Source organism: Oryctolagus cuniculus, chromosome 1 (assembly GCF_964237555.1).
Source record: "Oryctolagus cuniculus chromosome 1, mOryCun1.1, whole genome shotgun sequence".
Lineage (NCBI taxonomy): Eukaryota > Metazoa > Chordata > Mammalia > Lagomorpha > Leporidae > Oryctolagus > Oryctolagus cuniculus.
In genome coordinates, this window is record NC_091432.1 from 59,802,596 (window position 1) to 59,830,116 (window position 27,521).

Sequence of the window (27,521 nt, forward strand, 5' to 3'; positions counted from 1 at the left end):
CAAAATAAAAGACTCAAAGCCAGAGATGAAAAAGGAGACACTGCAACAGACACTACAGAAATACAAATGATATTATAAGCTGTTATAATCAACTATATGACAACAGATTTTACTACAAAGGTGAAATGGACAAAGTTTTGAACATATACATCATACCAAGAGTGCGTGAAGCGATGGGAAATCTGAGCAGATCAATAATAACTAACAAGATTGAATTAGCATAAAAATTGCCCATTAAAGAAACACCTATGACCAACTGACTTCACTAATTTTGTCAAATATTTAAAGAAGAATAATACCAATTCTTCTCAAAACTATTCCAGAAATTGAAGAAGAGGGAGTTTTTCCTAAGTCATTTTGTAAGGCTAAAATTATTCTGATATCAAAACCAGACAAAGACAGAATAACAGTAAAAAAACAAACAAACAAAAAAACCTACAGGCCAACATCCCTGATGAATCTACATGAAAACATAGTCAATAAAAGACTAGCAAACTTCCAAAATCACATTAAAAAGATTATTCAGCATGACCAAGTATGAGTTATCTCAGGAATGCAGAATGGTTGAACAAATCCAAATTAACCATCAGTATATACCATTAGAATGAAAGATAAAAGCTATGTGATCATCTCAATATACGCAGAAATGCATTTTATAAAATTCTATATCCTTCCTTGATAAAAACACTCAAAAATTAAGTATGAATGGAAATGTACTTTAGCATAGTAAAGGTCATATGTAATAATCCTACAGCTAACATCACATTCAATAGTGAAATATTGAAGGCTTTCCCTTTAAAATGAGAAGTAAGTTATTCATGCCCACTGGTCCAACTTCTATTCAGCATAGTTTTAGAACTCCTACCCAAAGCTACTAGGCATAAGATAGATATAAAATTCATCCACTTGGAACAAAATAGCCTAAGAATGAACCCATTTATATATGGTCAATTGATCTTTGAAAAGAGTGCCAAGAACACAAAATGGTGAAATATTTTAAAATAAATGGCATTTAAAATTGAATATTCTCATGTAAAAGAATGAAATGAGGCCCTTGTATTAACCATATACATAAATTAACTTGAAATGAATTAGACTCAAATGTTGGATATGAAACCATAAAACGCTTGAGAGAAAACATGGGGTTATAAAGCTCCTTGATATTGGTCTTGGCAATAATTTTTTTTGACGTGACACCAGAAATACAGCAACAAATGCAAAAATAATCAAGTGGTGCCTTAACCACAACACCACACCAGATGTTCACTTCTAAGTCTTACTTTTCAGAGGAATAGTACCATCCTATGATCGTAAATTGTGTGTGTCGGCTTGACTAAGCTGAGATAGCTGATAAAACATTAATTCTGGGTGTGTCCATGAGGTTTTATTTTCTGGAAGAGATTTAAATTTGGGTCAGTAGACTGACGAATGAAGCTCCACCTTCAGCAGTGTGGGCAACCATCTAATCCATAGAGATCTCATGGATTCTAGGTTGAGAGGTCAAGGAAATGTGAATCCTCTCCCTCTCCCTCTCCTTCTCTCCCTCTCCCTCTTCCTCTCCCTCTCCCTCTCTCCCTGTTTTTCCCTCCCTTCCTCTCTTTTAGTTTCTCCCTCTCTCTGTCTCTCTATCCATCTCCTCCTGCCCTTGGACATTGGAGTTTCAGATTTTCAGGACTTCATGCTTTGAAACTGAAACACGCCTTCCACCAACATTTCTGAGGTCTTTGGCCTCCAACTTCAAGTTATCCCATCAGCTCACCTGGTTCACAGGCCTTCTGACATGGCCTGAATTATACCAATGGTTTTCCTGGTTCTTCAGCTTTCAAATGACATGTGGTACTTCTCAGCCTTCAGAACTATGTAAGTAAATTTCTATAAATAACTCTCCTCTTGATTCTATATGATTCTTTTTCAGTTCTTCTGGAGTGTCCTAATACACTATTCTTGGTGATGTTTTGGAACCATGTAAAGTCATTTTTGTTTGCCATAATGATTTGAAATTAGGGGCACTGCTGACTGACATCTAATGGGCAAAGGCCAGGGATACTAAGTGCTAGTCAATGCATGAAAAGGTTTTGTACATTTTTTTCAATTCATAATAACTTTGAATGCCTCACAGAACATTTAAGCATATAGGAAACCTGATTATCATATGAATCTAGAACCTAACTCTGCCAAGTGTCTTACAGAACCTAAGGCAAAAGTTTATATGCAGATGCTGTATTGGGGTGTACAAACCCAGAGAAGCAGAAGCTTTGGGAAAAGAGTGAATACAGAGCAGAATGTTCAGAAAGTAATGTACAAAGAATTAGTTTTCATGAAGTTGGCCCGAGACTCATTAAGAATTTTTTTTCTATTGTTCTCAAAATATCTTGTGAGAGATGTCTTAATGAAGACTTAATTTAATACCAATAGTCTATCTTCAGGAAGGATAGAACAATACATGGGCTAGCTTCAATCAATATCAAATCTGTATCATATGAGAATGCTAAACCTTGACGATTGTGTCTTACCTTTTACAGCAATAGTAAACCCTCAGGTCTGGGAATAGTAGCATACAGAGGATGTGTGAAATTAGTGCTATTGTCTATTACTGATGATACATATGAATGGGTTGGCTCAAAACAGACCAGCTGCTACTATTATTATGACCATAAGTCAAGGTAAAGTACCCAGATTTTCTGTGGTTTGTACATTTAATTTTATCTATACTCTGATATAATCATATATAAATATAAGATGATTTGTCAATTTTAATATGCATTGAATTTTCTAGGAATAAATTTTTGGTATAAGTTGAAGAAAAGTTATTTCTTTTTTTTTTTTTCAGAACGGTAACTAGAATTGCTAATCTTTTTTAAAAATATAAAACCCTCAAAGAAAATCCACTTTTGAAATCTCAAATGCCTTTAAAACTTCATTGTTAAGGTTGTGTTTATAGTTGTCCCATTCATAGTGATTTCATGTACAGATGAAGCCATATGCATCTGTTAATACCTCTTGATAATTATATTTCATATTTACTTACTAAACAATATTTTATTTTTAAATTACCTTATTTCTGTAATGTAGTATATTATTTTATTAATTATGAAAATATTTATTATGTGAAAGAGGTATAGGTATGATCATGCTGCAGAAAACTGTCCTGTATTCTCTTTATAGATGACCTTATTTATTTCCAAAGCTTTTGATGCTCTCTGTTAGTAACCATTCCCAAATTTACATTTTCATTCTAGACTATTCTTTGAAATCCAAAGTAGTATATCTGTCACTAACAACACCAGGAACTATTCATAGGAGTCATCCATATATACTTAACACTCAAATCATTATTTGGAAAAATATTTATATATATATATGATATGATATGCATAAAAGTGATAAATAGTTCATATATATGTGTAGAACATCATGAGACTTTAGTGGATATTCCATTTTTTTTATCAAGTGAGATACTTCTAGGTGATTGAGAGTATGATAATGTTGAAAATTCCATAGGTGCGAGCCTACTGACATAGTTTTTGTCATAAAATATATCTACTCTTTGGAAGATAATGAATGATTAGATTTTGAACAGTGGAGTGAGAATTAGTTATCAAGATTTTCAGAAAAGGGATTGTTAAGAGTTTAATTTCTATTAACATAAACAGAACAGATTTCATGTATTTAATAGATACAATTCTAAGAAGATAAACACACTTGCTCCAACTGGGGCATTTTTTCTCACAACAATATTTAGGGAATTATAAGTATGTAAAAGTGCCTTGAAAATGCCAAATGAGTTCCTATGTAGACAGGGAAGATGAAATTTCATGGTACAAAATTTGGCAAACCATAATGGGACTAGGAACTATGGTAGTGGGGGAATTTTCTTTAGAATAAGAAATTGATTGCCTAGATTTTTTTTATCAAGGAATCTGGGTGCAAAATTTGCTCTTTATAGGGAAGATTTCAAAAGAGGCAAAAGTGTAGGGTTCCCAGCCAACTGTTTATGGAGCTCTGGAACCTCCATATAGCACAAAGAATGGCAGAAAGAGGTGACACTCGGGCAGGGGCTCAGCGAGTTTAAGCTCTAGCCCACAATGCCAGCATCCCATATGGGTGCTGGTTTGAGTTCTAGCTGCTCCACTTCCTGTCCAGCTCTCTGCTATGGCCTGGGAAAGCAGAAGATGGCCCAGATCCTTGGACCCCTGCACCAACGTGGTTGACCTGGACAAAGATCCTGACTCCTGGCTTCGGATTGGCTCAGCTCTGGTCATTGTGGTCATTTGGAGAGTGAACTAGAGGATGGAAGACTTCTCTCTCTCTGTTCTCTCTCTCTGCCTCTACCTCGCTCTGTAACTCTGCCTTTCAGATAAATGAAAGAAATTTTTAAAATAATTAAGAAAGAAAGAAAGAAAGAGAGAGAGAGAAAGAGGTGACAGGCTATCTCAGACCTAACTTTTCAAGAACTATTCAGCCACATCCTCCTGATTTATTGTCCCATGATTACGGTAAACATAAATGGAGGATTGCCAAATTAATTGAGTAAGTGTTGAAATGGTCTCTTATATAGAAATAAATAAGCCAAAAAGAAATCTTGAATTATGAACATGGGGGTGGGCTATTTTATGATAGTTACTGCACAATCTGATAAAAAGAAAAGGTCAGCAGTCCATCATGACAACAATCCTTTTCTAAATTGTATACATCTTCGGTTGTGGTTATACTGCTGTTGTTATTTAGTTATTTGTTTTGCCTGAGATCATGGTTAGAATGAGATTCCTAAGTTCATGATAAAATAATCTTCAATTTTTATGGACCAAAATTCAAGTGATATAATGGTGAGAACACTAGGAGCAGAGCACATGATGTTCTTGAGAAAGGAAACACAGTTCTCTACTGTCTATTCCCATATCCCCACAATGCTGTACTGAACTTCAGTTTTCTTCCTCCTTCTTCTCATACAATGCTCAATTTCCAGAACTGTACTAGAAGGGAAGTCATATTTCTTATGCCTAATTAGTAAATGACAAGAAAAATAGAATAAAAACATATCACCAAGTATTAATCAGTGTTTATTAATGAAACTGCTGTCATCTATGGAGAGGAAGTATCTTCCCTCCGGGAAGGTAGCAGTGGGCTCAGCAGCATCCTCAATGAGTAAGTAACTAGACTTATGGCAGGTGACAAGGTAAAAAGGTCGTGACATTTTGATTGTTGACTTGAGGGACAGCAGAAAAAATAATCCACAAGAACCACAGAAAGAGTAAAATTACATGTAGAAAAAAACGTAGAAGAAATAGTAAAGAAAGAAAAAAAGGCAATGAACTTAGTTATGAGAAAAGAGTATCTTCAGACTAGTCAGTGGAGAACACTCTGCCATATATGTCACATATATGAACAGAACAAAAAGATACATGCAGACCATGTTACTTGTTCTTCCATGGTGTAGATAGGTAGACCAGTATACTCTGTTGGGTAGGTTGGCCTCCAGAGTCAGACCTTTTGGCTTCTGTCTTAGGTCTGTTAGAGTTTCACTGATTAATCTTCAGATGACAGACTGAGACACATTTCAAAATATCTGCCCACAGAAAAGGAGAATAAGTGTCTAGCACAGAACAAATCATGGGAATGAGAGAAACGGGTGTTTCCCTTCAGACTGGTGACAAAGCCCCTCCCTTGTGAGATTTATGTCCCTGACTCATGAATTTACTTCAAGAGTTATCTTGGTGAATGGTATCATATCAGGCAGATCTGTTTGGCCTAGAACCACCAGTGTATTTGCTGAAAATGAAGATTTCTCTACCTGACATTATGGAATCCTAATTTCAGTGTGTTTAGGGTGTCAAATTAAAAAAAAAAAAAAACATAAAAAAAGACTAACATAAGAAGTGGTTTACTTAGAAAGACTATTGCAGTAGGAAGAATGATTTTTCCTCAGAAATAATTAGGATTTTATTTCTTTATTTGAAAGCCAGAATTACACACAGAGAGAAGGAGAGGCAGAGAGAGAGAGAGGTCTTCTACCTGCTGGTTCACTCCCAAGTTGGCTGCAATGTTTGGAGCTGCGCTGATCCGAAGTCAGGAGCCATGAGCTTTTTCTGAGTATCCCACATAGGTGAGGGGTCTAAGGAATTGGGTCATCTTCTGCTTTCACTGGCCATAGCAGAGAGCTGGAAGTGGAGCAGCTGGGTCTCGAACCAGTACCTGTATGGAATGCCAGCACTGCAGGCGGCGGCTTAACCCTCTATGCCACAGCACCTGCTGCAATCACTAAGATTTAAAAATCAAACAGAAAAAACTTTTCTTAGAATTAATCAGAAGGTAGCAGAGAAAAGAAAAATCTTTGGAGCAAGAGCTTAACTTAGAAGGTCAAAGGGTCAATGGGCTTTGGCTTGAAAAGACCCTCACTGTGGTTAGCTGTTCCCCATAAAAAGTTAACAAGAACATTGTCTGTGTGTGTGTGTGTGTGTGTGTGTGTGAGTGAGTGTGATTGTCAGTTGAGAGCAATCAATATTTTGGACCCCTAAGAAAGAGAGAAACCTGACTAGATTTTGATCAATACAAAGCAGAGTATGGGACATAGGCTATTATGAACATTTGAGCTAGCGCAGTGCTGTTGTTCACATTTTTAAACTAGATGCTACAAAGCTCTGAAGATATGGCTCTCAGAACAGGCCAAATAAATTTCAGAGTTCTTAACATAGTACCAGTGAGAACTCGCCTTGTGTATAAGAGTGGTAGACCCACTGTCATTAGTCAGTGGTGGGAAACATACACCTAGAGAATCTCAGTAGTGTCAGAAATTCTAAAGTGCGCGAAGCTACCACTACTGGGAAGTAGAATGCCAACCTCAATAGATACTACCTTGATCAGAGAAGGTCAGAAGACCGTACTGCTTAGCACAGACCGGAAATGTATCTGGCAATTTTCTCCATAGTCTGCATGCTATGAATTTTGAAGATGGAATAATTTTCCCCATGATGAAGATGATACACACACAGGCTAGGGCAGCCAGCATTTTGTGTGCTAATGTGAATTGAAATATAACAGAAAGAGATGACCAAAGCTAATCTGAAGTCTGCTCCAGGAAGGAACAGTTTCAAGCACAGTGCAGATGTGGGTTTTCAGGAACACCTAAGCAGAAAATGGACAAGATACACAGTCCACCATAGAATACATTCACTGAAATTTAAATACCTGCCCAATCTCAGAAATTAACAAAATTTATAGAAATATGGAGCAGCTATGTTGACAAGTAAAGAAGAGTATTTAGTTTAAAGGAGATAACATGAAGATAATAAAATAGTGCAGTAAAACGAAAGTCAGCAAATGTTTTCCAGAAAATGACAGAGCTTAAGCATTTTATAGTACTCAGTGAGAAGTTTATCACAAAAGTGGACACAGGCCGGCGCCGCAGCTCAATAGGCTAATCCTCCACCTTGCGGCGCCGGCACACTGGGTTCTAGTCCCGGTAGGGGCACCGGATTCTGTCCCGGTTGCCCCTCTTCCAGGCCAGCTCTCTGCTATGGCCAGGGAGTGCAGTGGAGGATGGCCCAAGTGCTTGGGCCCTGCACCCCATGGGAGACCAGGAGAAGCACCTGGCTCCTGCCATCGGATCAGCGCGGTCTCGGCAGCCATTGGAGGGTGAACCAACGGCAAAGGAAGACCTTTCTCTCTGTGTCTCTCTCTCACTGTCCACTCTGCCTGTCAAAAAAAAAAAAAAAGTGGACACAGACAATATCTAAGTAAACATGTATAACTGTATTATCTTAATTTCATTTAAAAAACTGGTGATGTGTTTGATTTTGTCTTTTGCCTCTAGCTTGTTAATCTCTGCTATAATACTCTTATCTTGGTATAGTAATCAGTAGAAAAATAGATATATTTGGGTTACAAAAGGCAAGACTAAGAATATTTTACATTTGAAAAAGCACTTATCATGCCCTTGATTATCAGCTAGGTCACCAATGATGGAATGTGAAAATGTACTTAATAATCTGAAATACCTTCTATTTTTTGGATCTTCCTTTTTCAGTAAGTGGTTCTAGGAGCAGGCTGGATTTTCCACAAGGGAAAGGAGGGTTCTTTAAAAAGATCTCTGTTGTTCCCATATCACTTTGTTGATGGAGCCAGATAATTCTTTCCACTTACTAAGATATAGCAAAACATTGTGCCAACAAGAACCTGCTCTTCTTCTCTGGTAATATAACTATAATCTTTCTCCTGGTTATATGACAATTCAAACTTCAGCCTTAGGGTAAATGGGTCAAGTCAGAGAAGCCAAAATGACTTCATATTTTCCTTTTCCCAGGGCAATTTTCCAGGCTGAGCCATTGCAAAGACAATCACTGCTTAGGCAACTGAAATATCTCAAAAGACTAGTTGCTTAATAGGACAAGAAATTCTTGAGATTCATACAAAAGTAGACTCTCAAATGGCCAAGATTGTTGTGAGTTGAAACTTAGAGAAACAGGACAAGACAAAGTGCTTGTTGCTTGATGCAAACAGGATGAAATGTCCTGGTATAGATCAGTGATAGAAAGAATGCAGTGGATTCCAGAGGTGAGTTTGAAAACCTAACAGTGCAAGGATGGGAGAGAAGCTAAGGGGTTTAAACGTGTGTGTGATAACAACAATTAATTTTTCAAAAGTCCCACAATTGTGCATTAACAAAACATTTCTGGTTGTCTGGTAGGCCTCTCCAGGCATAGATCAAATGAAGTGCATTCTGACTTCATGGTAGGTCTATTTCAGAGATTGTTCACAATAGTTTTTGTTGTTGGCAGACCTGCAGAAAAGCAAATGCTAATATGGTCTCCTGTAGACATTAAAATCTATGCAGGTTGGGACATAACAACAGTGTCTTTGTTGCTTGCTCTGACAAGGAAAATCAGGGATGCAGCACCTAAGACAACCTTTTCTGTGCATAATCTGTGTTTCTGAGAGAGCATGGATTTTCACAGGAGAGAGATTAGCTTTATGTTCTTATTTTAAAAAATACTCTTGTCAATTTATATTTTATATGCACTTTTATATTTATACAGTATTTAGCTTCTTACCTAGTGGATTGAAAGCAGCTTAAGGTAGTTCATCATGCACAAGATGAGGATGCTAATAAATTCTGACCATTGGAACTCGGGACAGGTCTGTATCACAGAAGAATGTGAAAAGTGGGCCTTTGCTCCATACTGGTTATGTCACCACTCTCTTGGAAATGTAATATATCTGACTTACCCATTAGTTTCAAGAGTCCCTTCTGCTAAATGGTATATTGCCTGTCTGCACATAAAGATTTTTGTTGTGCCTAAGAACCACAGGAGTGTCACAGAATGATTGCGTCCTCGTATCACATACCTTGAGGAAAATATTTTTCCAGATTGGTTGTTAAGTATTAATAGAAAAGAATTTCCCATTGTGGTACACTCCAATATCCAACTGTTAAGAAAGAACAGTGAAGCCCGGCGCCGTGGCTCACTAGGCTTATCCTCCACCTGTGGCGCCAGTTCCCCAGGTTCTAGTCCTGGTCAGGGCACCGGATTCTGTCCCTGTTGCTCCTCTTCCAGTCCAGCTCTCTGCTATGGCCCAGGAAGACAGTGGAGGATGCCCCAAGTCCATGGGCCCTGCACCTGCATGGGAGACCAGGAGGAAGCACCTGGCTCCTGGCTTCGGATCGGCGCAGTGTGCTGGCCGTAGCAACCATTTGGGGAGTGAACCAACATAAGGAAGACCTTTCTCTCTGTCTCTCTCTCTCACTGTCTAACTCTGCCTGTCCAAAAAAAAGAAAGAACAGTGATTTAATCGGTATCTTTCGAGATGCATTTTCACGATTTTTCAGCAAAACTACATAAAATTTACCATTAATCCATCCAGCCACTGTGTCTGAATACAAATGCGGTCAATCTAACAGAATACGTCTTCATAAAGACCAATGGAGATATAAAAGGGAGTGTTGGATCATGAAACCCTTGTCTGTTGGAGAACACGTTGCCTGTATCTTTCTGTCACTTGATTGTCTACTGGATATGAAGAAGCTGGTATTATGTCTATCTAGCACTTGCTCATTCTCTCTTTCTTGGCCGACTTTGGTTTCTGAAACAAAAGAAAGAGCAGGAGGAATAGGGACCATCAAGAAATAAGAGTCCCACAAGGGTCCCTTGGTTGTTCTCCTATGTCAAATTAGATGGTGAACCCAAATTACTATTTTTTCTTTTCTTTGTATATCTCATTGTCTGTGTTTTAGCTACTCCAATGCTGGTGATGCCCAGACAAATCAGTTAAATCTTAGAGTTATGAAATCTCTATTAATGAGAAAATAGTCTCCTACCCCAGAATAGTGGGCCCACTCTAGTCAAAAAAAGGTGAAATTAGCTTCATAATATCAGTAAAACTGAAACCAAACCAAATCAAACAAAAACAAACAAACAAAAAACATTGGACTATGGAAGTCATAGTGGATACTTCATAAGATTAGCTCATGGGAGTCTTGCCTAAATTAAGTAATGAAGAGATAGTAAACCTGCTGTGGTTTTTCTAAGAAAGATGATTTTTGCACAATTTTAAATACCAATTGGAAAAGACAAACTTTGTTATTTCTACCATGTACTCCTGAGTGACGGTGGGTTTGCCCAAGTGAAGAGTTACAGCTAGCTACATAAATCCATTGTATATTGTTTTTTGTTTTGTTTTGTTTTGTTGACAGGCAGAGTTAGACAGTGAAAGAGCGACAGAGAGAAAGGTCTTCCTTCCATTGGTTCACCCCCCAGACGGCCGCTACGGCCGGCACACTGCGTGGATCCGAAGCCAGGAGCCAGGTGCTTCCTCCTGGTCTCCCATGTAGGTGCAGGGCCCAAGGACCTGGGCCATCCTGCACTGCCTTCCCGGGCCTCAGCAGAGAGCTGGACTGGAAGAGGAACAACTGGGACAGAATCTGACGCCCCAACCGGGCTTAGAACCTGAGGTACTGGCGCCACAGGTGGAGGATTAGCCTAGTGAGCCGCAGTGCCGTACCTTTGTATATTGTTTTAAAATTTTATATTTATTTTTCTACATACTTTTAGCTTCATATGAGGTTTTATATTATGAATTGTTTGAGTATCAAAGCATATTAAAGAAGACAAAAATATGCAACAAGGTCCTAGGTGCTCCCAGTCCTAATTCTTGCTTCTTGTTTACAAAGAGTACAAAGAGCTTCTTCAGGTCTGGTGACCCCAGTGCAGGTGCTTTAATAGATTCCAGCCTTAGCAGTGAGAATATCCAAGATCATATCTAGTTAGAATCTCTTTCTTGAAATGACAGCCCTCTGTTGAGGTTGTAGCTCTGGCAGAGCCTTTTATGAGCTACCATCAGATAGCAATGAATGGGAACGCTTTCTCCATAACCTCTTGACTTCACCTATTTTAGTTGATGTTTGGTACCAGTGACTCCACATTGATATGACAACTTTTGTATTTTCTTATTGTAATCAATATCATTTTCTGAAAAACCTGCATATTGGTCATCCTGTAGCCATATGTTTTTGCCCTTCATTGTCAGGATAGACCCATCCTGGTTGCTGATCCGATCTAGTTCTGTATCAGGAGGGAGGTAATTGACAACCAGGAGTCAGTGTCAAAAACTCTTTTGGCCACTTGTAAGCAACAAAGAAATTTTAGGAAGAGATGTACTTGGGTTAAGCTTATCTGCAGTGTATTATCAAATATAACACTATTTGTAATGTGGTGATAATTATCATCTCACCGGGTCAGAAGTGAGTTAGGAGTTAGGAATTGTACTTCTATAGAAATCTGACAGGCACCAGGCATAAAGTCCAAAAAGGAAAATACAAAACAAAGCCAACAAGAATTAAAGAAGTAAATATTGCATCTTTAAAACAATGAACAGAGTTATAATCAACTAAAAGGGTATTACGGTTTTGAGACACAGACACAGTTTTGAGGTTGACCATTTTCATAAATGCATCAAGAAAAATTGATTTACTATGTAGTCATCTCAGAATCTAAAAGCTATCAAAGTTAGGAAGCATAACCATGGCAGACTTCATTATACTGTCTAATATTTAGATGTGTAAAGACCCAATAAGAACTACTAACTCTATGTTACTCATTACAAACCTGTGAAGAGGCAAATGATTTTTCTGTTTACACAAATATACTTTCTCAAGTGATGTAAAACTTCAGACAATTCAAGAAAAAGTTTTATTTCTATTTAGAAGATAAAATATTTAAGTATAGAACCATCAATGTTTTAAGTAAATTTTTATTACTCCGTGGAGTCTCATATAATTAACTCAGTTTGATCTCTGTTAGCAGTTCTATGAATTGGTCAATTCCCTTTTTAGACTCCTAGAATGTTTATTTAGTTATTGATCTTAAATTTGCTAGAAAGCTGTATCTAATTATAAATATTAGAAACTCTTTCACAAATTTAATTGTAAATGTTTTTAGAGAAACTGCCATTGCGCAGTAGGTTAATCCTTCACCTGCGGCGCCAGCATCCTATATGGGTGCTGGTTCTAGTTCCTGCTGCTCCTCTTCCAATCCAGCTCTCTGCTGTGGCCTGGGAAAACAGTAGAAGATGGCCCAGGTCCTTGGACTCCTGCACCCACGTGGGAGACCCAGAGGAAGCTCCTGGTTCCTGGCTTAGGATTGGCACAGCTCCAGCCGTTGTGGCCATCTGGGGAGTGAACTAGCAGATGGAAGACTTTATCTTTCTCTCTCTCTCTCCCTCTCTCTTTCTTTCTCTCCTGTCTCTTTCTAAGTCTCTCCTTCTCTCTCGTGTAACTCTGACTTTCAAGTAAATAAATAAATCTTTAAAAATAAAATAAAAACTGGTTTCAGATTAAAGTTCAAAATGTCCTGCAAATGTTTACTAAGAGATCAATGTTTTAAGCTTATTGCTTTAACACTGGGGGCTAAATTCTAGTTTTAAGTAAGTGTACCTTTGATGTTAATGCTCAATTTTAAGGAAGACATAAGTCCCTTCTAACCTCAACCAGCCTGATCACACAAGACTCATCTTCCACAAACCTTCTACAACCTTTTTATATTCCTTTGGATATTAGTCATATACTTTTCCTCTTTCCAGTCATTTTACTTCAGAAAAAAATACTTGTTTCTTTCTTAACCAAATCTTACCTGGGGGGCCTGCAAGATTTCTCTGACCCTTGTGCCACTCCTTAAATTTCCTGAGTCAGTCTTTAGCAGGTAGCTTACTTTTAATCATCAAAGTGAAGACAGAGAAACTGTCTTCTCCTGAGGGAGAGTGACTGGGGTCTGATAAATTCTACTCAAAGGTTTTAGGAGTAGGAGCTCAGTTTCACTTCCGTGCCTCCTACTACTTAATGTCCAAAGATAGAAATAAGTTGCTCTTAGAGTATTTCCTTTTAAAAGCCTTCCATTGTCACTAACAGAAACCAGACACCTTATGGGGCCGGCACTCTGTCAGAGCAGGCAAAGCAGCTGCCTGCAGTGCCTGCATCCCATATGGGCACCGGTTCAAGTCCCAGCTGCTCCATTTCCAATCCAGCTGTGGCCTGGGAAGGCAGTAGAAGATGGCCCATGTCCTTGGGCCCCTGCACCCACATGGGAGACCCGGAAGAAGCTCCTAGCTCCTGGGTTCAGATCGGCACAGCTCCTACGGCCAATTGGGGAGTGAACCAGAGGATGGAAGACCTCTCTCTCTCTCTCTCTGCCTCTCCTTCTCTCTCAGTGTAACTCTGACTTTCAAATAAATAAATCTTTAAAAAAAGTTAAAAATTTGAAAAAATAAATATTATATCCCTATATTATTTTAGGTCCATTGCCATTAAATACCATAACAATTTGCATTTCAAAATAGTTAAAAGTATGTCTTTAGTAATTATGATAAAACTGTGTGGCAGGGTTTTTCACTCTTCTACTCCATACGTTTTTGTCCTGAATTCCCTAGAAAGCAGACTGATCCACTCCTGGCTATTGTAGCCATTTGGGTAGTGAACCAGCAGATGGAAGATCTCTCTTTCTCTTTCTCTTTCTCTCTCTGTGTGTTTCTGTCCCTCTCTGTCTCTGTAACTCTGCCTTTCGAATAAATAAATAAACTTTCTTTAAAAAAAAGTCAAAAAAGTTTTACCAAATAAATTATAGTAGTAAGTCCTTGAATATGAATAATTATTTTAATTATAAATGTGTTAAATTATTTAATCAAAAGACATAGATTGGGTGAATGATTAACAAACACACAAGACACTTGTTTTCTTCTATAGGTTTGAGAAGCTTTCTGTTAAAAGTTCTTTGAATAAAATTTCTACCTTTTTGGCATTCCCAAGTCCCTCTTAAACCCCATTATCCCAAATGATTGCTCTCCCATTGTTGCCCTATAGTTTCAATAAGCTTTTTTCAACTTCTTCTCTCCACTGTATCTTTTCTTTTCTTTTCTTTTCTTTTCTTTTCTTTTCTTTTCTTTTCTTTTCTTTTCTTTTCTTTTCTTTCTTTCTTTCTTTCTTTCTTTCTTTCTTTCTTTCTTTCTTTTCAGGCAGAGTGGACAGTAAGAGAGAGAGACAGAGAGAAAGGTCTTCCTTCCATTGGTTCACCCCCCAAATGGCTGCTGTGGCCAGCGCGCTGAGGCCGGCACACTGTGCTGATCCGAAGCCAGGAGCCAGGTGCTTCCCCTGGTCTCCCATGCAAGTGCAGGGTCCAAGGACCTGGGCCATCCTCCACTGCCTTCCCGGGCCACAGCAGAGAGCTGGACTGGAAGAGGAGCAATTGGGACTAGAACCTGGTGTGCTGGCGCCTCAGGCGGAGGTTTAGCCTATTGAGCCGTGGCACCAGCCTCCACTGTGTATTTTCAAATAGTCTGTCTGCAAGCTAATTTTGTCTTTATTCTGTTTAAAATATTGAATTTTATGCCTCTACTATATTTTTAATTGAGTTTCAGCCCCAAATATCTTTTTAAATATTTTATTTACTTTAATAGCTAAGTTATTTTTCTCTGATACAGTATTGAATTATTTCTTTGTGTGTTCTTGCCATTTTTTGACTTTCCTTAAAGCAGATATTTTAAATGAGCTGTCATAGAGTTCATTCATATTGGATGCTATATAGTTTGCTTCTGGTGCCTTATTTTCTATTAGGTTATGTGATGATTCCTTGAATGCTGTTAATGTTTGTTGATGAACTATGTTGTCTGTGCATTGATGATTTAGGTATTTATTCCAGTCTTTAAAAAATCTGGCTTTGTGTCTGTCCTTTTAGAACTTCTAACCAGGCTGCTTATTTTCTCTAAGTCTCTGGTCATTTCTACTATCTGAGAATTAAATGGTCCCTGTATCTACATTGGTCACTGTTTTATCAGTAGAGGTTGCTACCTCACAGATTTTTCCCAAATCCACAGTTGTGTTTAGGATGATCAGTGTCTGAAAAGGGTGCTCTGTCATTTCAAACCTCAGTGTTGGGCCAGGGTGCGCCCACAATATGATTCTCCTTGTCCTGTGCTTCAACATGGAGGGACCAGCACCAGGATCTCATGCAGTGACTTGACAAATACCTATTTCACCCCCGAGATATGCATTAACTCTCTCAACCTGGGTTTGGAGGGTAAATGAGCTGGGCAGGTCCACGGCCACAAATGTTTCAACATTTGATTGTACGCAGAGCCCACAGACTACTGAGATCTTCACAGCACAAGGACTAGACTAATGTTCACATTGTTATAGCCTGCCTGTTCCTGCAATGTACTCATATCCCAAGATTGATGCAGCCAGCCACAGGTGATACAGGCTAGAATACAAGTCCATCTGATTGGTCAAGGTCTCCACTTGCCACCATGTTCTGCTCAGAGGCTAAACACTCAGATGCTGACTTAGAAGCAGGAGCTGTTAAGACCTGCTTTGTATTGGGTTTCACTGACTCAGCACTGAGTTGAATGAAAAGACCTACATTTATATCCTTGTCCTATCCTCCAACAGATGGAGTCTTTCTCTACACTGAGCTGCCTACCATTAGTGAAAGTGTGATGGAAGTGATCCTTTGCCTAACAAGCCTGATAATAAACTGGGCTGCACCCGAGTCTCCCAGTTTCAGACACTTACAGTCTCAGAGATGCTCCTCAAGCCTGTAGTACAGCTGGTGATGATGCAGACGGAAACATGAGTCCATTCCTCTGGGGCACAGGACTCTCCCTGGCTATAGGAAAGATCCAGAGGCTATGTCTGTGAGCACTGGCCTAAGCTAGGGGCTGCTAGGTTCTGCCTGATGTTGAGTTCACCATGGTAGCCCTGGTATTGAATTCCAAGGCAATGTCTTGTGCTTAAGCCCCTTTCCTTTTGCCCTAGCAGATAGTTATACTTCTCATTGTGCTTCACAAGGATAGAGAAGGGGTAGTAGCCCCATGGCTGACAAGCTGATGTGGATCATAGGTATAGTCTATGGGCATTGGCCAAGGGACAAAAGCTATGAGCTCCTCTTGGTACAGGGCTTCACCATGGTAGGCCTATTTGTCAGTTCCATATTTAGTACCTGGATTTCATTACCTTTCTTTCCCATAAGCAGGAGGCATATTTTTCCATATTACATTGCTTGGAGTTGAGAGAGAGGTGACGCAGGAAACTCTTCCTTTCCTGTCTTGTTCAGTGTGCTTTTCTTATGATTATGTTAAAACAAGATGTTGTATTTTCATATCTTGTTTCCTTAGCTCTAGCAAAAGTGATTCTGTTCAAATTCTATGGAAATATGATTATAGAAGGGTCTTACTCCGTAACCATTTTGCTCTAAATCTAAACAAAAAGATCTTGAGATCTTGAGCAAATATTGGCTCAGTGAAGAAATTAAATTATTATAACATATCTGGGGAGAAATTAAAATGTAGAATTCTAAAATCTATGGGATGCAGCAAAAGAAGTGTTAAGAGAGAAGTTTACAGAAATAAATGCCTACAAAAGATAAAAGACAACCCTTTTAAAATTTCAAAAATACGGGAGAGGAAATAGCAACTTCCAAGTTCATTTTATGAGACCAGCACTACTCTGATCTCAAAGTCAAGAAATGACTACCAAAACAAAACAAAACAAACAAACAAAAAAACTACAGGCCAGCACCTCTGGTGAGCAAGACAAAAAAATCCTCAGGAAAATAATGAAATAATAAATGAAATTCAACAGTTATTAAATGTAATGAGAAACTATAAGTTAACTCTGAGATTTAAAGATTAATTAGTGTATATAAATCAACTAATGTGATATACCACATTAATATATTAAAGAATAAAACCACAAGATCATTTCAATAGATGAATAAATGCATTTCCTGATATTTTGAAATATATTTTGAAGCAAAAGAGTGTGCTGCATCAACTGTTTTTTTTTTTTCTTTTTCTAAATAACTTTGGCTAGTCTGAGTATTTTTGGTCTTGTAGGACTTTTTTTTTTTTTTTTAATTTTTTGACAGGCAGAGTGGACAGTGAGAGAGAGAGACAGAGAAAGGTCTTCCTTTGCCGTTGATTCACCCTCCAACGGCCGCCGTGGCCAGCGCGCTGCGGCCGGCGCACCGCGCTGATCCGATGGCAGGAGCCAGGTACTTATCCTGGTCTCCCATGGGGTGCAGGGCCCAAGCACTTGGGCCATCCTCCACTGCACTCCCTGGCCACAGCAGAGAGCTGGCCTGGAAGAGGGGCAACCGGGACAGAATCCGACGCCCCGACCAGGACTAGAACCCGGTGTGCCGGCGCCGCAAGGTGGAGGATTAGCCTAGTGAGCCGCAGCGCGGGCCGGTCCTGTAGGACTTTTAGAATATTTGTTCTATTTCTGTAAATAAATGCCATGGTATTCTGATGGGGATAACATTGAATCTCGAAATCACTTTGTGTGATATGAACACTTTAACAATATTAAGTCTTAGAATTTGTGAACATGAGGCATCTCTATTTGTCTCTTTCATTGATTTTACTAGTGCTTTATAGTTTACAACCTACAGATCTTTATCTCAAAAACATTTTGGTTAACTTTATCTCTAAACACTTTGCTATTTTGGTGCTGTTTTAAATAGGATTACTTACTTAATTTCAGTTTTAGATATTTTGTTGTTTGAGTATAGAAACACCTATTTTCTGTATGTTAATTTTGCATCTAGTAACATTTTTGAATTTCTTGTCTATTTTTTGTTGTGGAGGCTAGAATTTTCCACATATAAATTATTTCTACTTCAAACAAAAGCTATTTTAATTTTGTCATGATATTGATGTCTTTTAAGTATTTTTCTTGCCTAATTGCTCTGTCTAGGATTTCCAGGACTATTTTGAATAGAAGTGGCAAGAGTGGGCCTTCTTGTCTTGCTCCTGATCTTAATAGTAGAGGTGTTTTGCTTTTCTCCATTGAGTATGATGATAATATTTAGATCTGATAGTGATGTGGGATCACGGAACAAACCACCAACAAAAAATTGGAAAAATAGAACAGAAAAAGAGAATCAATTTATCAGAATAGCAATCCACAATCAGAAATGTCTATGAAAACCAGTGTCAAAGTAATATAATTTGAATTATAATCTGATCAGTTAATATTCTAGAAAGATCCAGTTTAAGGTCACCTCATATTTTTGTGTTTTAACTTCCATGAGTCCTACATATCTACACAGTAAACACTGGAAAAAAATTCATCAAGCTTATGGAAAGGAGAGAGCAAAATTAATCACTTTGAAATATACCACAGTACTCTGTTATCAGCTATAGAATAGTTGAAACCAGAGTCTTACTTTTTGGGGGTGGTGTTAGTATATAACTAGCCTGGGGCAAAGTAAATATTCAACTCCAGTCATCTCTAACCTTCTACATCCAACTCCTGCTTATTCCATACATGTTGTCCCACCTGGACATGGGGAAAAAGGAGTGGGGAATATTTGTCAATCATGGTATAGAGGCATAGTGATATTTAAGTGCTAAGATATGATCATGGAAATATAAAATTCCTCCCCTCTGCCAAAAATCTTATCCTTGTTAAAGGCCTGTTCACAGCAGTAGCAATTACCCAGTACCTCATGTTTAATTATTAAGAAAATATCATAGGGACTAGCGTGATGTAGCAGATAAAGTCACTGCCTGCAGTGCTGGCATCCCATATGGGCTCTGGTTCGAGTCCCAGTTGCTTCACTTTCAACCCAGCTCTCTGTTATGGCCGAAGTCCTTGGGCCCCTGCACTCACATGGGAGTCTTGAAGAAGCTCCTGGTTCCTGGCTTCAGATCAGCACAGCTCCGGCTGTTGCAGCCATCTGAAGAGTAAACCAGTGGATAGAAGACCTTTCTCTCTCTCTCTCTCTTTCTGCCTTTGCCTCTCTGTAATTCTGCCTTTCAAATAAATAAATAAATCTTAAAAAATATTATAATGAATAGCAAGAAGCTCAATTTGGAACATAATTTGAAGAAACACAGCAAGTATCAGACACAAAGTGGGAAGGAATTTCGAATCATTAGATTGTGAATTTTTAAACAACTCTGATAAAGATGCTAAAGAATGTAATGGATAAAGGAGACATCAATCAAATTAGATGTGTAATGTAATGGCAGCATAAGAAAGATCCAAAGAGAAATGCCAGAGGGAAAAAAAATACCATAATAAAAGTGAAGAATAGTGTTGCTAGGACTTCTTAATAGAATGGAGACTGATGAAAAAAGAATATCTGGGCTTGAGTTTTTATCAGTGGAAACTTTGAAAATTGGAATTCAAAGAGAACAAAGAGTTCAAACACAGAATAGAATATTGCGAGATCACTATAAAAGGTGTAACATGCACTTTTGAGAATTCCAGACAGAGAAAAGAGAAAGTAACAGAAGTATATGAAGCAAGAGTGACTGAGAATACCCCTAAATTAATGGAAACTCAGAGAATACTAAATAGGATAGATGCCAAAAAATTACAACTAGACACATCAGTTTCAAATGACAGAAAATCAGGGTAAAGAAAAAATTCTGAAAGAAGCCAGAGGTGGCAAGGTGTGGTGGGGCGTGGGTAAATGAGAGGGAGAATGCCTTATCTGCAGAGGAACAAAGATAAGAATTACATATGACTTCTCAGAAACCATGCAAGCAAGAAGACAGTGAAGTAAAATATTTAGAGTGTTGAAATTAAAAAAATCACCAAGCTAGAATTCTGTATCCTATGAATCTTTCATTAAAAACTGAAAAAGAAATATAAGCCTTCTCATACAAACAAAAATAAATGTCAAAAGTTGTATAGAGAGATGGAAAAATCCATTTGTGATATAAATCAATATCTTAAGAATTTTAGCAAATCGAATCTAAAAATACATCACAAAGAGTAATATAACACAACAATATCTAGTGTATTAATCTTCTAAAGAAGAAAAATATATAATATTTTCATTGGTAGAGAAAAGGCATTTGACATTCTACCTTGTAAGAAGTGTTAAAAATTCTCTCAAGAGAAGGAAAATGATATAGATCAGAACGTCAGATCTATAAAGAAAAGGAATTCATTGCAGACAAAATAAATGAAGATAGCATGAAAATATATATTTTTCTTATCCTTTTAAGAAAGTGTTTTATCTATTTTTATTTATCCAAAAGAGATATGGAGAGAAAGAAAGATCTTCCATCTGCTGGTTCATTCCACAAATGCCCACAACAGCCAGGTGTAGGCCAGGCTGCAGCAAGGAACACAAAATCTGTCTGGGTCTCCTATGCTTCTGGCAGGGATTGAAATACATGAACCATCATCAGTTACATCCCAAAATGCAGTAGAAGAAAGCTGGATTTGCCGTGGAGGAGCCAGGACTCAAATCAGCACTCCTATAAGGGATGCAGGCCTCCCTAATGGCAGCTAAACCTGCTGCACTACAATACTCATCCCGATTTTTCTTATTCTTAATTGATATCATAATACACACCACTGTTTCATTCAATTATGTATTCTTATATGTTATGTGTGTGTATGTTTATATGCAAGTGGAATGAATAACAGCAATGAAACAGGGACATGAGGGATGAATTAGAATGATTTTGTTATTATAAGGTATAATGACATGTAAAATTAACTACTCGTGAAGGAGTTTTGAATTATTTGAAAATAGAAATGGATTAGGTTTATGTGTATATCTCAAACACTAACGCAACCACTAAAAATATTACACAAAAATGAAGCAAAACCTGATATGCTAAGAAAGAAAAAAAAGTAAAATCCTATAAAAAGGCATAAAAAGAATGGAAATAAAAAACATGAACAAATATGAGCAAAATACATAAAAACTATAATAACTATGATACTTATTCATATAACTGAATCAAGACTCTTTGGATGTCAATGGTATATCATGGTAGATCAAAAATATTACTGAATTCAATTTTACCTATAGAACATTCATGAAATACTCAAGTATACATTCTTTACAAGCACCAACATAACATTCATCAGTATAGGTCGTATCCTAGGTCATATAGCAAATCTCAACACATAGAAAAATTGAAGTTATACAGAGAATATTAGCTGGCCATAATGGGAGTAAACAAATAATAATAATAACAGAAAGAAATCAGAAATATACCTAGCCAGTTAGAAATTAAACAACACACTTTAAAGTCATCCATAATTCATATAGGATAGCTCAGAGTAAGTGAAAAAAAAAAAAAACATGTAGGAGAATAAGAATGAAAATAGAACATACCAGGATTTGTGGGATACAGGTAACAACAATCCTGGGAAGGAAATTTGTGGCACTAAATACATCTATAAGAAAAATAATTTATATTAAGTAAATATGCTATTTTCATACCTCAAAGAAACTAGAAAAAAAAGTCTAGAAAAATAAACCTGAGTCAATTAAATGGAAGAAAATCATGAATATAAGAGCAGAAAACAATAACATGGAAAATAAAAAAACAGAAAAATAAATAAATAAGATAAAATTTTATTATTTGGAAAAACATATTGTTGATAAACTTTTAACAACATTGACAGAGGAAGAAAAAGACTTAAGTCACTATTATTAAAATGATGTAGGACATCATAATAGATCCTGTAGCATTATAAAAGAAAAAAATTTACTATCACAAATTCAACAACTTGAAAGAAATGGATCAATTGTTCAAAAATCACAAACTATCAATATTTTAAAATGATGTAGTAGAAAATTTGAATGCTACTATAACCATTAAATAACTGAATTTATAATATATATATAATAGCAAGTCTCCCAGACCAGATAGTTTCACTGGGTAATTTTACCAAACATTCAAAGAAAAATAATCAGTAATTTTACACATTGCTCTTCAGAAAATAGAAGATTAGGGAACACCTCTGCTCTCATTTCATGAGGCTGATATAGGGTACATCAAGAATTTTATGGAAAATGAAATAAAAAGTATAAGTTTATTTTCATGCAAATTTATTAAAATTCATGCATTATTTTTCACAACACATTTTCTGTTGTGAAAAAAATTCTGCACATTAAATTTATTCTGCACCAAAAACTTTCAATTAAGCTTTTAATTCCATTTGTCCATGAACTTATTTAAGTACCTTTGCAATAGCTTGAAAACAAAACCAGATAAAGAAATATGTAAAAATTTTAAGCAATATAATTAAATCTATGTTTACTAGCTCTAGTTTTGGTGTATATTCTTATCGTACCCTCCTACTTTTGTAATAGTAATAATAATTACTATTATAACATTTATAATCTTTATGAAATTTATTTTGTTTAATACCATTTTTTCATTAGGTTAAACTTCAAAAAATACACAAAAAAGTCTTCTCTGAGATCCATTCTCATATGTTTATCTAAAAAACACCTGAAATGTTTCTCTATGCTCCAAACATTTGTATATTGGAAGTTCTTTAGAAACCTTTATCTTTCAGCCATCAGTGGTGTCAATTGGTGAATTTCTCCACTATCTCTATAGGCTCTTGGCAGAAGTGACTTCACTTCATTTTCATATTTTATGTCATATTTTGTTGTTCTTATTTCTTTGGAATAGAGTACAACCATTTTTCAGCATCAGTACTTAGCATATCAGATAAAGTTAGAATATTTTTGTTCCCAAAAGGCTATAAAAACAGTCTGTGTTCCAGTCTTCATAGGAAATTTGGAGCGCTGCTCAAAATTGGAATCTGGGCAAGAAATCTGAAATAGTTTCCTACATATAGAAAATTCCAGGACTTACTATTTGGTGAGTAACCTACTAATTCTTGTATTATAATCTTCTATGTCTACAATCTTCTTTTGCCTATAAAACATATTCACTGTAGATACCTTATAAAAGAAAGGTCGTGCAGTCTTTATTTCTCTATCACTTGCTTATTTCACTTAACATACTATCCACATTGCCACACCAGACAGTGTTTCTTTTTAAGGCTGAATAGCATTCCAGTTTGTATATATGCCAATATAAACATTTTTCTTTATTCATTCATCCACTGATGAGCATTTACATTGTACCTACAGCATGACTATAGAGAATGATTTCACTCAAATGTAGAATCTAAAATGGTCAAACTCTTATAAGCAGAGAATAAATTGGTGTTTGCTGAGGAAAGAGGGAAATAGGGAAGTGCTGTTCAATCATGAAAAATGAGTAAGTTCTAGAAATCTGTACATGGTTAGGAATATAATTTTTTGAAGATTCTATTTATATTTGAGAGGTAGAGTTATAGAGAGAGAAAGAGAGAGACAGAGAGAAAAGTCTTCCATCCACTGGTTCACTCTCCAAATGGCTGCAACAGCTGGAGCTGAGCCAATCTGAAACCAGGAGCCAGAAGCTTCTTGTAGATCTCCCACATGGGTGCAAGGGCCCAAGCACTTGGGCCATCTTTCACACAGTTTTCTCAGGCTATTAGCAGAGAGCTGGATCAGAAGAGGGGCAGTTACGCTGGTGTAGCAGGCAGAGGCTCAGCCTACTACACCACAGCACTGGCCCCATGGAATATAATTACACTTAAAAGTTTATCATTAAAGTAGGTTTCATGTTAAGTGTTACTATGATAATAAAACACACAGACAAAAACACACACCATAGAATAAATGATTTCTTAAAGATTTTCCACTGGACATTGAATCCATTCATGGAATATACATTGACTTTTCCCTTAGACCATGGCTCTTGTTAACATTCATCTGTTAGTTATCTGGATGCCTCTTTTTACCTGATGATTATGAGCATGAAGTAGTAATTGGGAATGAAATTTTGACATTTCAGCAATAAGTCTTTGCTAACCTAATTGGCTTTTAATTCATTAATAGGTACTGGAAAATGGCTGCAAAGTATAAAATGGCACGTGAGCAACTGGCAAATTCTCTTCAAGAACTCGTAGATGAAGAATTGAAGAAATTTAAAAGTAAACTCACCTATGTCAAACTCAAAAAAAGGATTAATAATATTCCCAAGGGGAAAATTATAGATGCTGATAGTGAAGATCTTGCTGAAATCCTGGTCCAACACTATGGGTCAGATTATGCAGTGAAGGTTGTCTTGAAAGTCCTGAAGAAAATTGATCAGAGAAGCTTGGCTGAGATACTCCACCATGAAATCAAGGGTGAGTCAATGCCCCAGACTTTCAAATGCTCTTGCTACTATCCCATCATATGGCCCCAAAACTCAACGGTAATTTAATTTACTCACCAAGGAGTCTTGATTAAATGCCTATGCATTGGCCTAACTTTTTCTGTCATTATCATGCATTTTAGATCATGATAAGTCATCCCCAGGGCTATGTCTCTTTTTGATAATAATTTGATTATTTCTAGTTAATTATATTGTTTAATATGCTGTTAAAACTAATCAATAATCAAAAATTAAGGAGCATTTTCATTAGATCATATAGCATTTTCACAGAGATTTGTATACATAAAAGTGGCATAGAACATAAAATCTGTGTGTGGCTTATTTGACCTCTACAGCAACAGAAATGGAAAATGTTCAAACCTCAAATTTGAATACCTGAAAACATCCAAACACTAGATAAAAAAGCCAAAGGGCCATGGACAGTTAAGGATAGTAGGAGGTAGAGTAACAAGCTAAGGCCATATTGGTTTTATTCTAACAAAATGAGGGGTAAACTATTTTAGTTCCTAGTTAGAGTAGTATTATTTAAGAGGGACTGTTAAATGATATTTTTTATAAATCTGAATTTTTAGAAAGAAGAAAATATAGCAAACAAGAAGATGATGAAACAGATGAAGATGATGATGAGGATGAAACTGATGAAGAATCAACTGATGAAGAATCAAGTGATGATGATGATGATGATGACGACGACTGAAAAGTAAAACCTTTCCAACAAAAAAGTCAGAGCATATTTTCTTTCATTGCTTTGTATGGGATGTGGAGACAAATGTAAAACTTATGATATTTGATTCAGTTTTAATTTCTATGTTGCATTTACACTTTTTATTTCTCTAGTATTTCCGAACTGTATAATCATATTTAGTCAGAGTAAAACTTATGAGAGATTTTAAATTCATGTTTCTAGAAGTTAAAATTTTAGGTCATGTAAGAATTAATCAATCTTTTAGATAATAAAAGATTTGTCTTACATGTGGTCGGCATTATGGCACAGTGTATTAAGCTGCTGCCTGTGATGTTGGTGGCCCATTTCAGAATGCTGGCTTGAAGTGGAGCAGTCAGGATTCCAACTGGCACTCATATGGAATGCCAGTGTTGCAAGTGGCAGCTTACCCTCCTGAGCCAAAAAACTGGCCCTCATACTAATTTCTTTATTGAACAGTAACTTGACCACACACCTTTTTTTCCCTTTTAAACATGCTGTTATATTCTTTAACAAGCCTGAGAATTGTCCAAATGTTTGTTTTCAGCTTCCCAGAATAAATTTTGTCTTTAAACAGTGTGTTTTTTTCACATTTTTCTAGAAGCAATTAAGCGAAACCATGCAGCACTCTACTCGAGATTTCTTCTGCCAAATACCACAATTCATCACTCTTAAGTTCTTTCATCTACAAAGTTCTAGCACAGACACAATTCAGCTCATTTCATAACAAAAATGACCTTTTCTCCAATTTCCAATACATTGTCCCATATTTCTGAGGAGTCATGAGTAGTGTTTGCTAACCTTCAGTAATCTCTAGGAAGACTTGGGGAGCTGTTGGCCTCAATAAGCTGTGTACTTTTCACCAAATTTCAGAATGCACATCGCCCCGTCTTAGGAGAAAATTTGTCCTTGTCCCATTCTTCACCATCAACAAAAGTTCTGACTCTGGGTATTGAGGGTAAGGGATCCAAAATTCATTTTGCAGGAACACGACCAACAACCATCCCTCACTGTAGGGCCTGTGAGCCATGAATACAAATAACTGGAGACTCCTCCAGTCCTTCCATCCCTCTTCCCATGGTTCTCCGTTTCTCCCAGCAGAGTCTATGACATAAATGGGTTCCATCATTTTGTGCTTCCTTTGCCAAATTTGCATATATTCCCTGACTCATCACAGCAATCTTTCATGGGGCTGTTTGTAGGATTCTTGTATTGTGAAGAATAGAGCTATGGGATACATGTTAGCCTAGTTGTTAAGATACCACTTGGGATGCCTACATTCCATATCGAAGTGCCTGGGTTTGAGTCCTTGATCTGCCTCTGATTCTAGCTTACTTCAGAGGGCACACCCCCAGCTTGCCTAAGAACCACACACTTGGCTCCATCATTTAAAGATCCCATACTACGTCTAGATATTGTCACTCTGGAAAGCAAGCTTTCAGTACACAAATCTAAGGGAACAAACCATATCTTGTACAAAAAGTTGAGTGTGTGAAACAGCTTTGAGAAGAGTATGGTTCTATCAATGGCTATCAGTGTGGGTCATGCTTAAGAGAATTATCATGCACACATGACTTAGAAAATTACTTGCAGAGTTAATGTGATAAATGCACATCGATGAAGTCATATTATAATAGTATTACCCTAAAGTAGTCAAGAACCACAATACCAAACTAATTATTTGGACCTACCCAATTCTGAGATTTGTTAAGTGGTATAGTTGAAAATTCAGAATGTGAAAAATGTTTCATGATATGAGATTGTACAAAGAATATAATTTGCATCACAGAGGAGCTATGATCTGCAGAGGTCTGTAAATCCCATTGGAATAGACAAACCTGTGCAGAGACACAAGAAAAATTTATGCTTCTGACTTTCCAAAAACTGAAAATGTCATGCCACCATCCCTTTGTAACCAGGAAGACTGCTGACTTCTTAGTTTAAGATATTAGTGGGGCCGGTGCTGTGGTAAAGTGGGTAAAGTCACGGCCTGTAGCGCTGGCATCCCATATGGGCACTGGTTTGAGTCTCCGCTGCTCCACTTCCCATCCAGCTCTTTGCTACAGCCTGGGAAAGCAGTAGAAGATGTTCCAAGTCCTTAGGCCCCTGCACCCACGTGAGAGACCTGGAGGAAGCTCCTGGCTCCTGGCTTCGAATCAGAGCAGCTCCGACCATTGTGGGCATCTGGGGAGTGAACCAGCCAGCGGATGGAAGATCTCTTTCTCTCTGCCTCTCCTTCTCTCTCTTTGTACCTCTGACTTTCAAATAAATAAATAAATATTTTTTAAAAAGA

General features: G+C 37.2%; 1 protein-coding gene across 3 annotated transcripts; it reads left to right on the top strand.

The window, feature by feature from the left end:
- Window positions 1-1,449: 1,449 nt before the first annotated feature.
- Window positions 1,450-27,521, top strand: LOC103350212 (pyrin domain-containing protein 1). 3 transcript variants are annotated; one of them, XM_051823783.2, is made up of 5 exons: window positions 1,450-1,860; window positions 8,024-8,188; window positions 23,011-23,133; window positions 24,204-24,496; window positions 25,098-27,521. In XM_051823783.2, exons 4-5 carry the CDS (start codon window positions 24,214-24,216, stop codon window positions 25,220-25,222), a joined length of 408 nt encoding a protein of 135 aa, XP_051679743.1. In that variant the 5' UTR covers window positions 1,450-1,860; window positions 8,024-8,188; window positions 23,011-23,133; window positions 24,204-24,213; the 3' UTR covers window positions 25,223-27,521. The 3 variants fall into 3 exon arrangements, with proteins under 3 accessions (XP_051679743.1, XP_008263720.1, XP_008263733.1); XM_008265498.4 differs by lacking the exon at window positions 8,024-8,188; XM_008265511.4 differs by lacking the exon at window positions 8,024-8,188 and having other exon boundaries at window positions 23,036-23,133.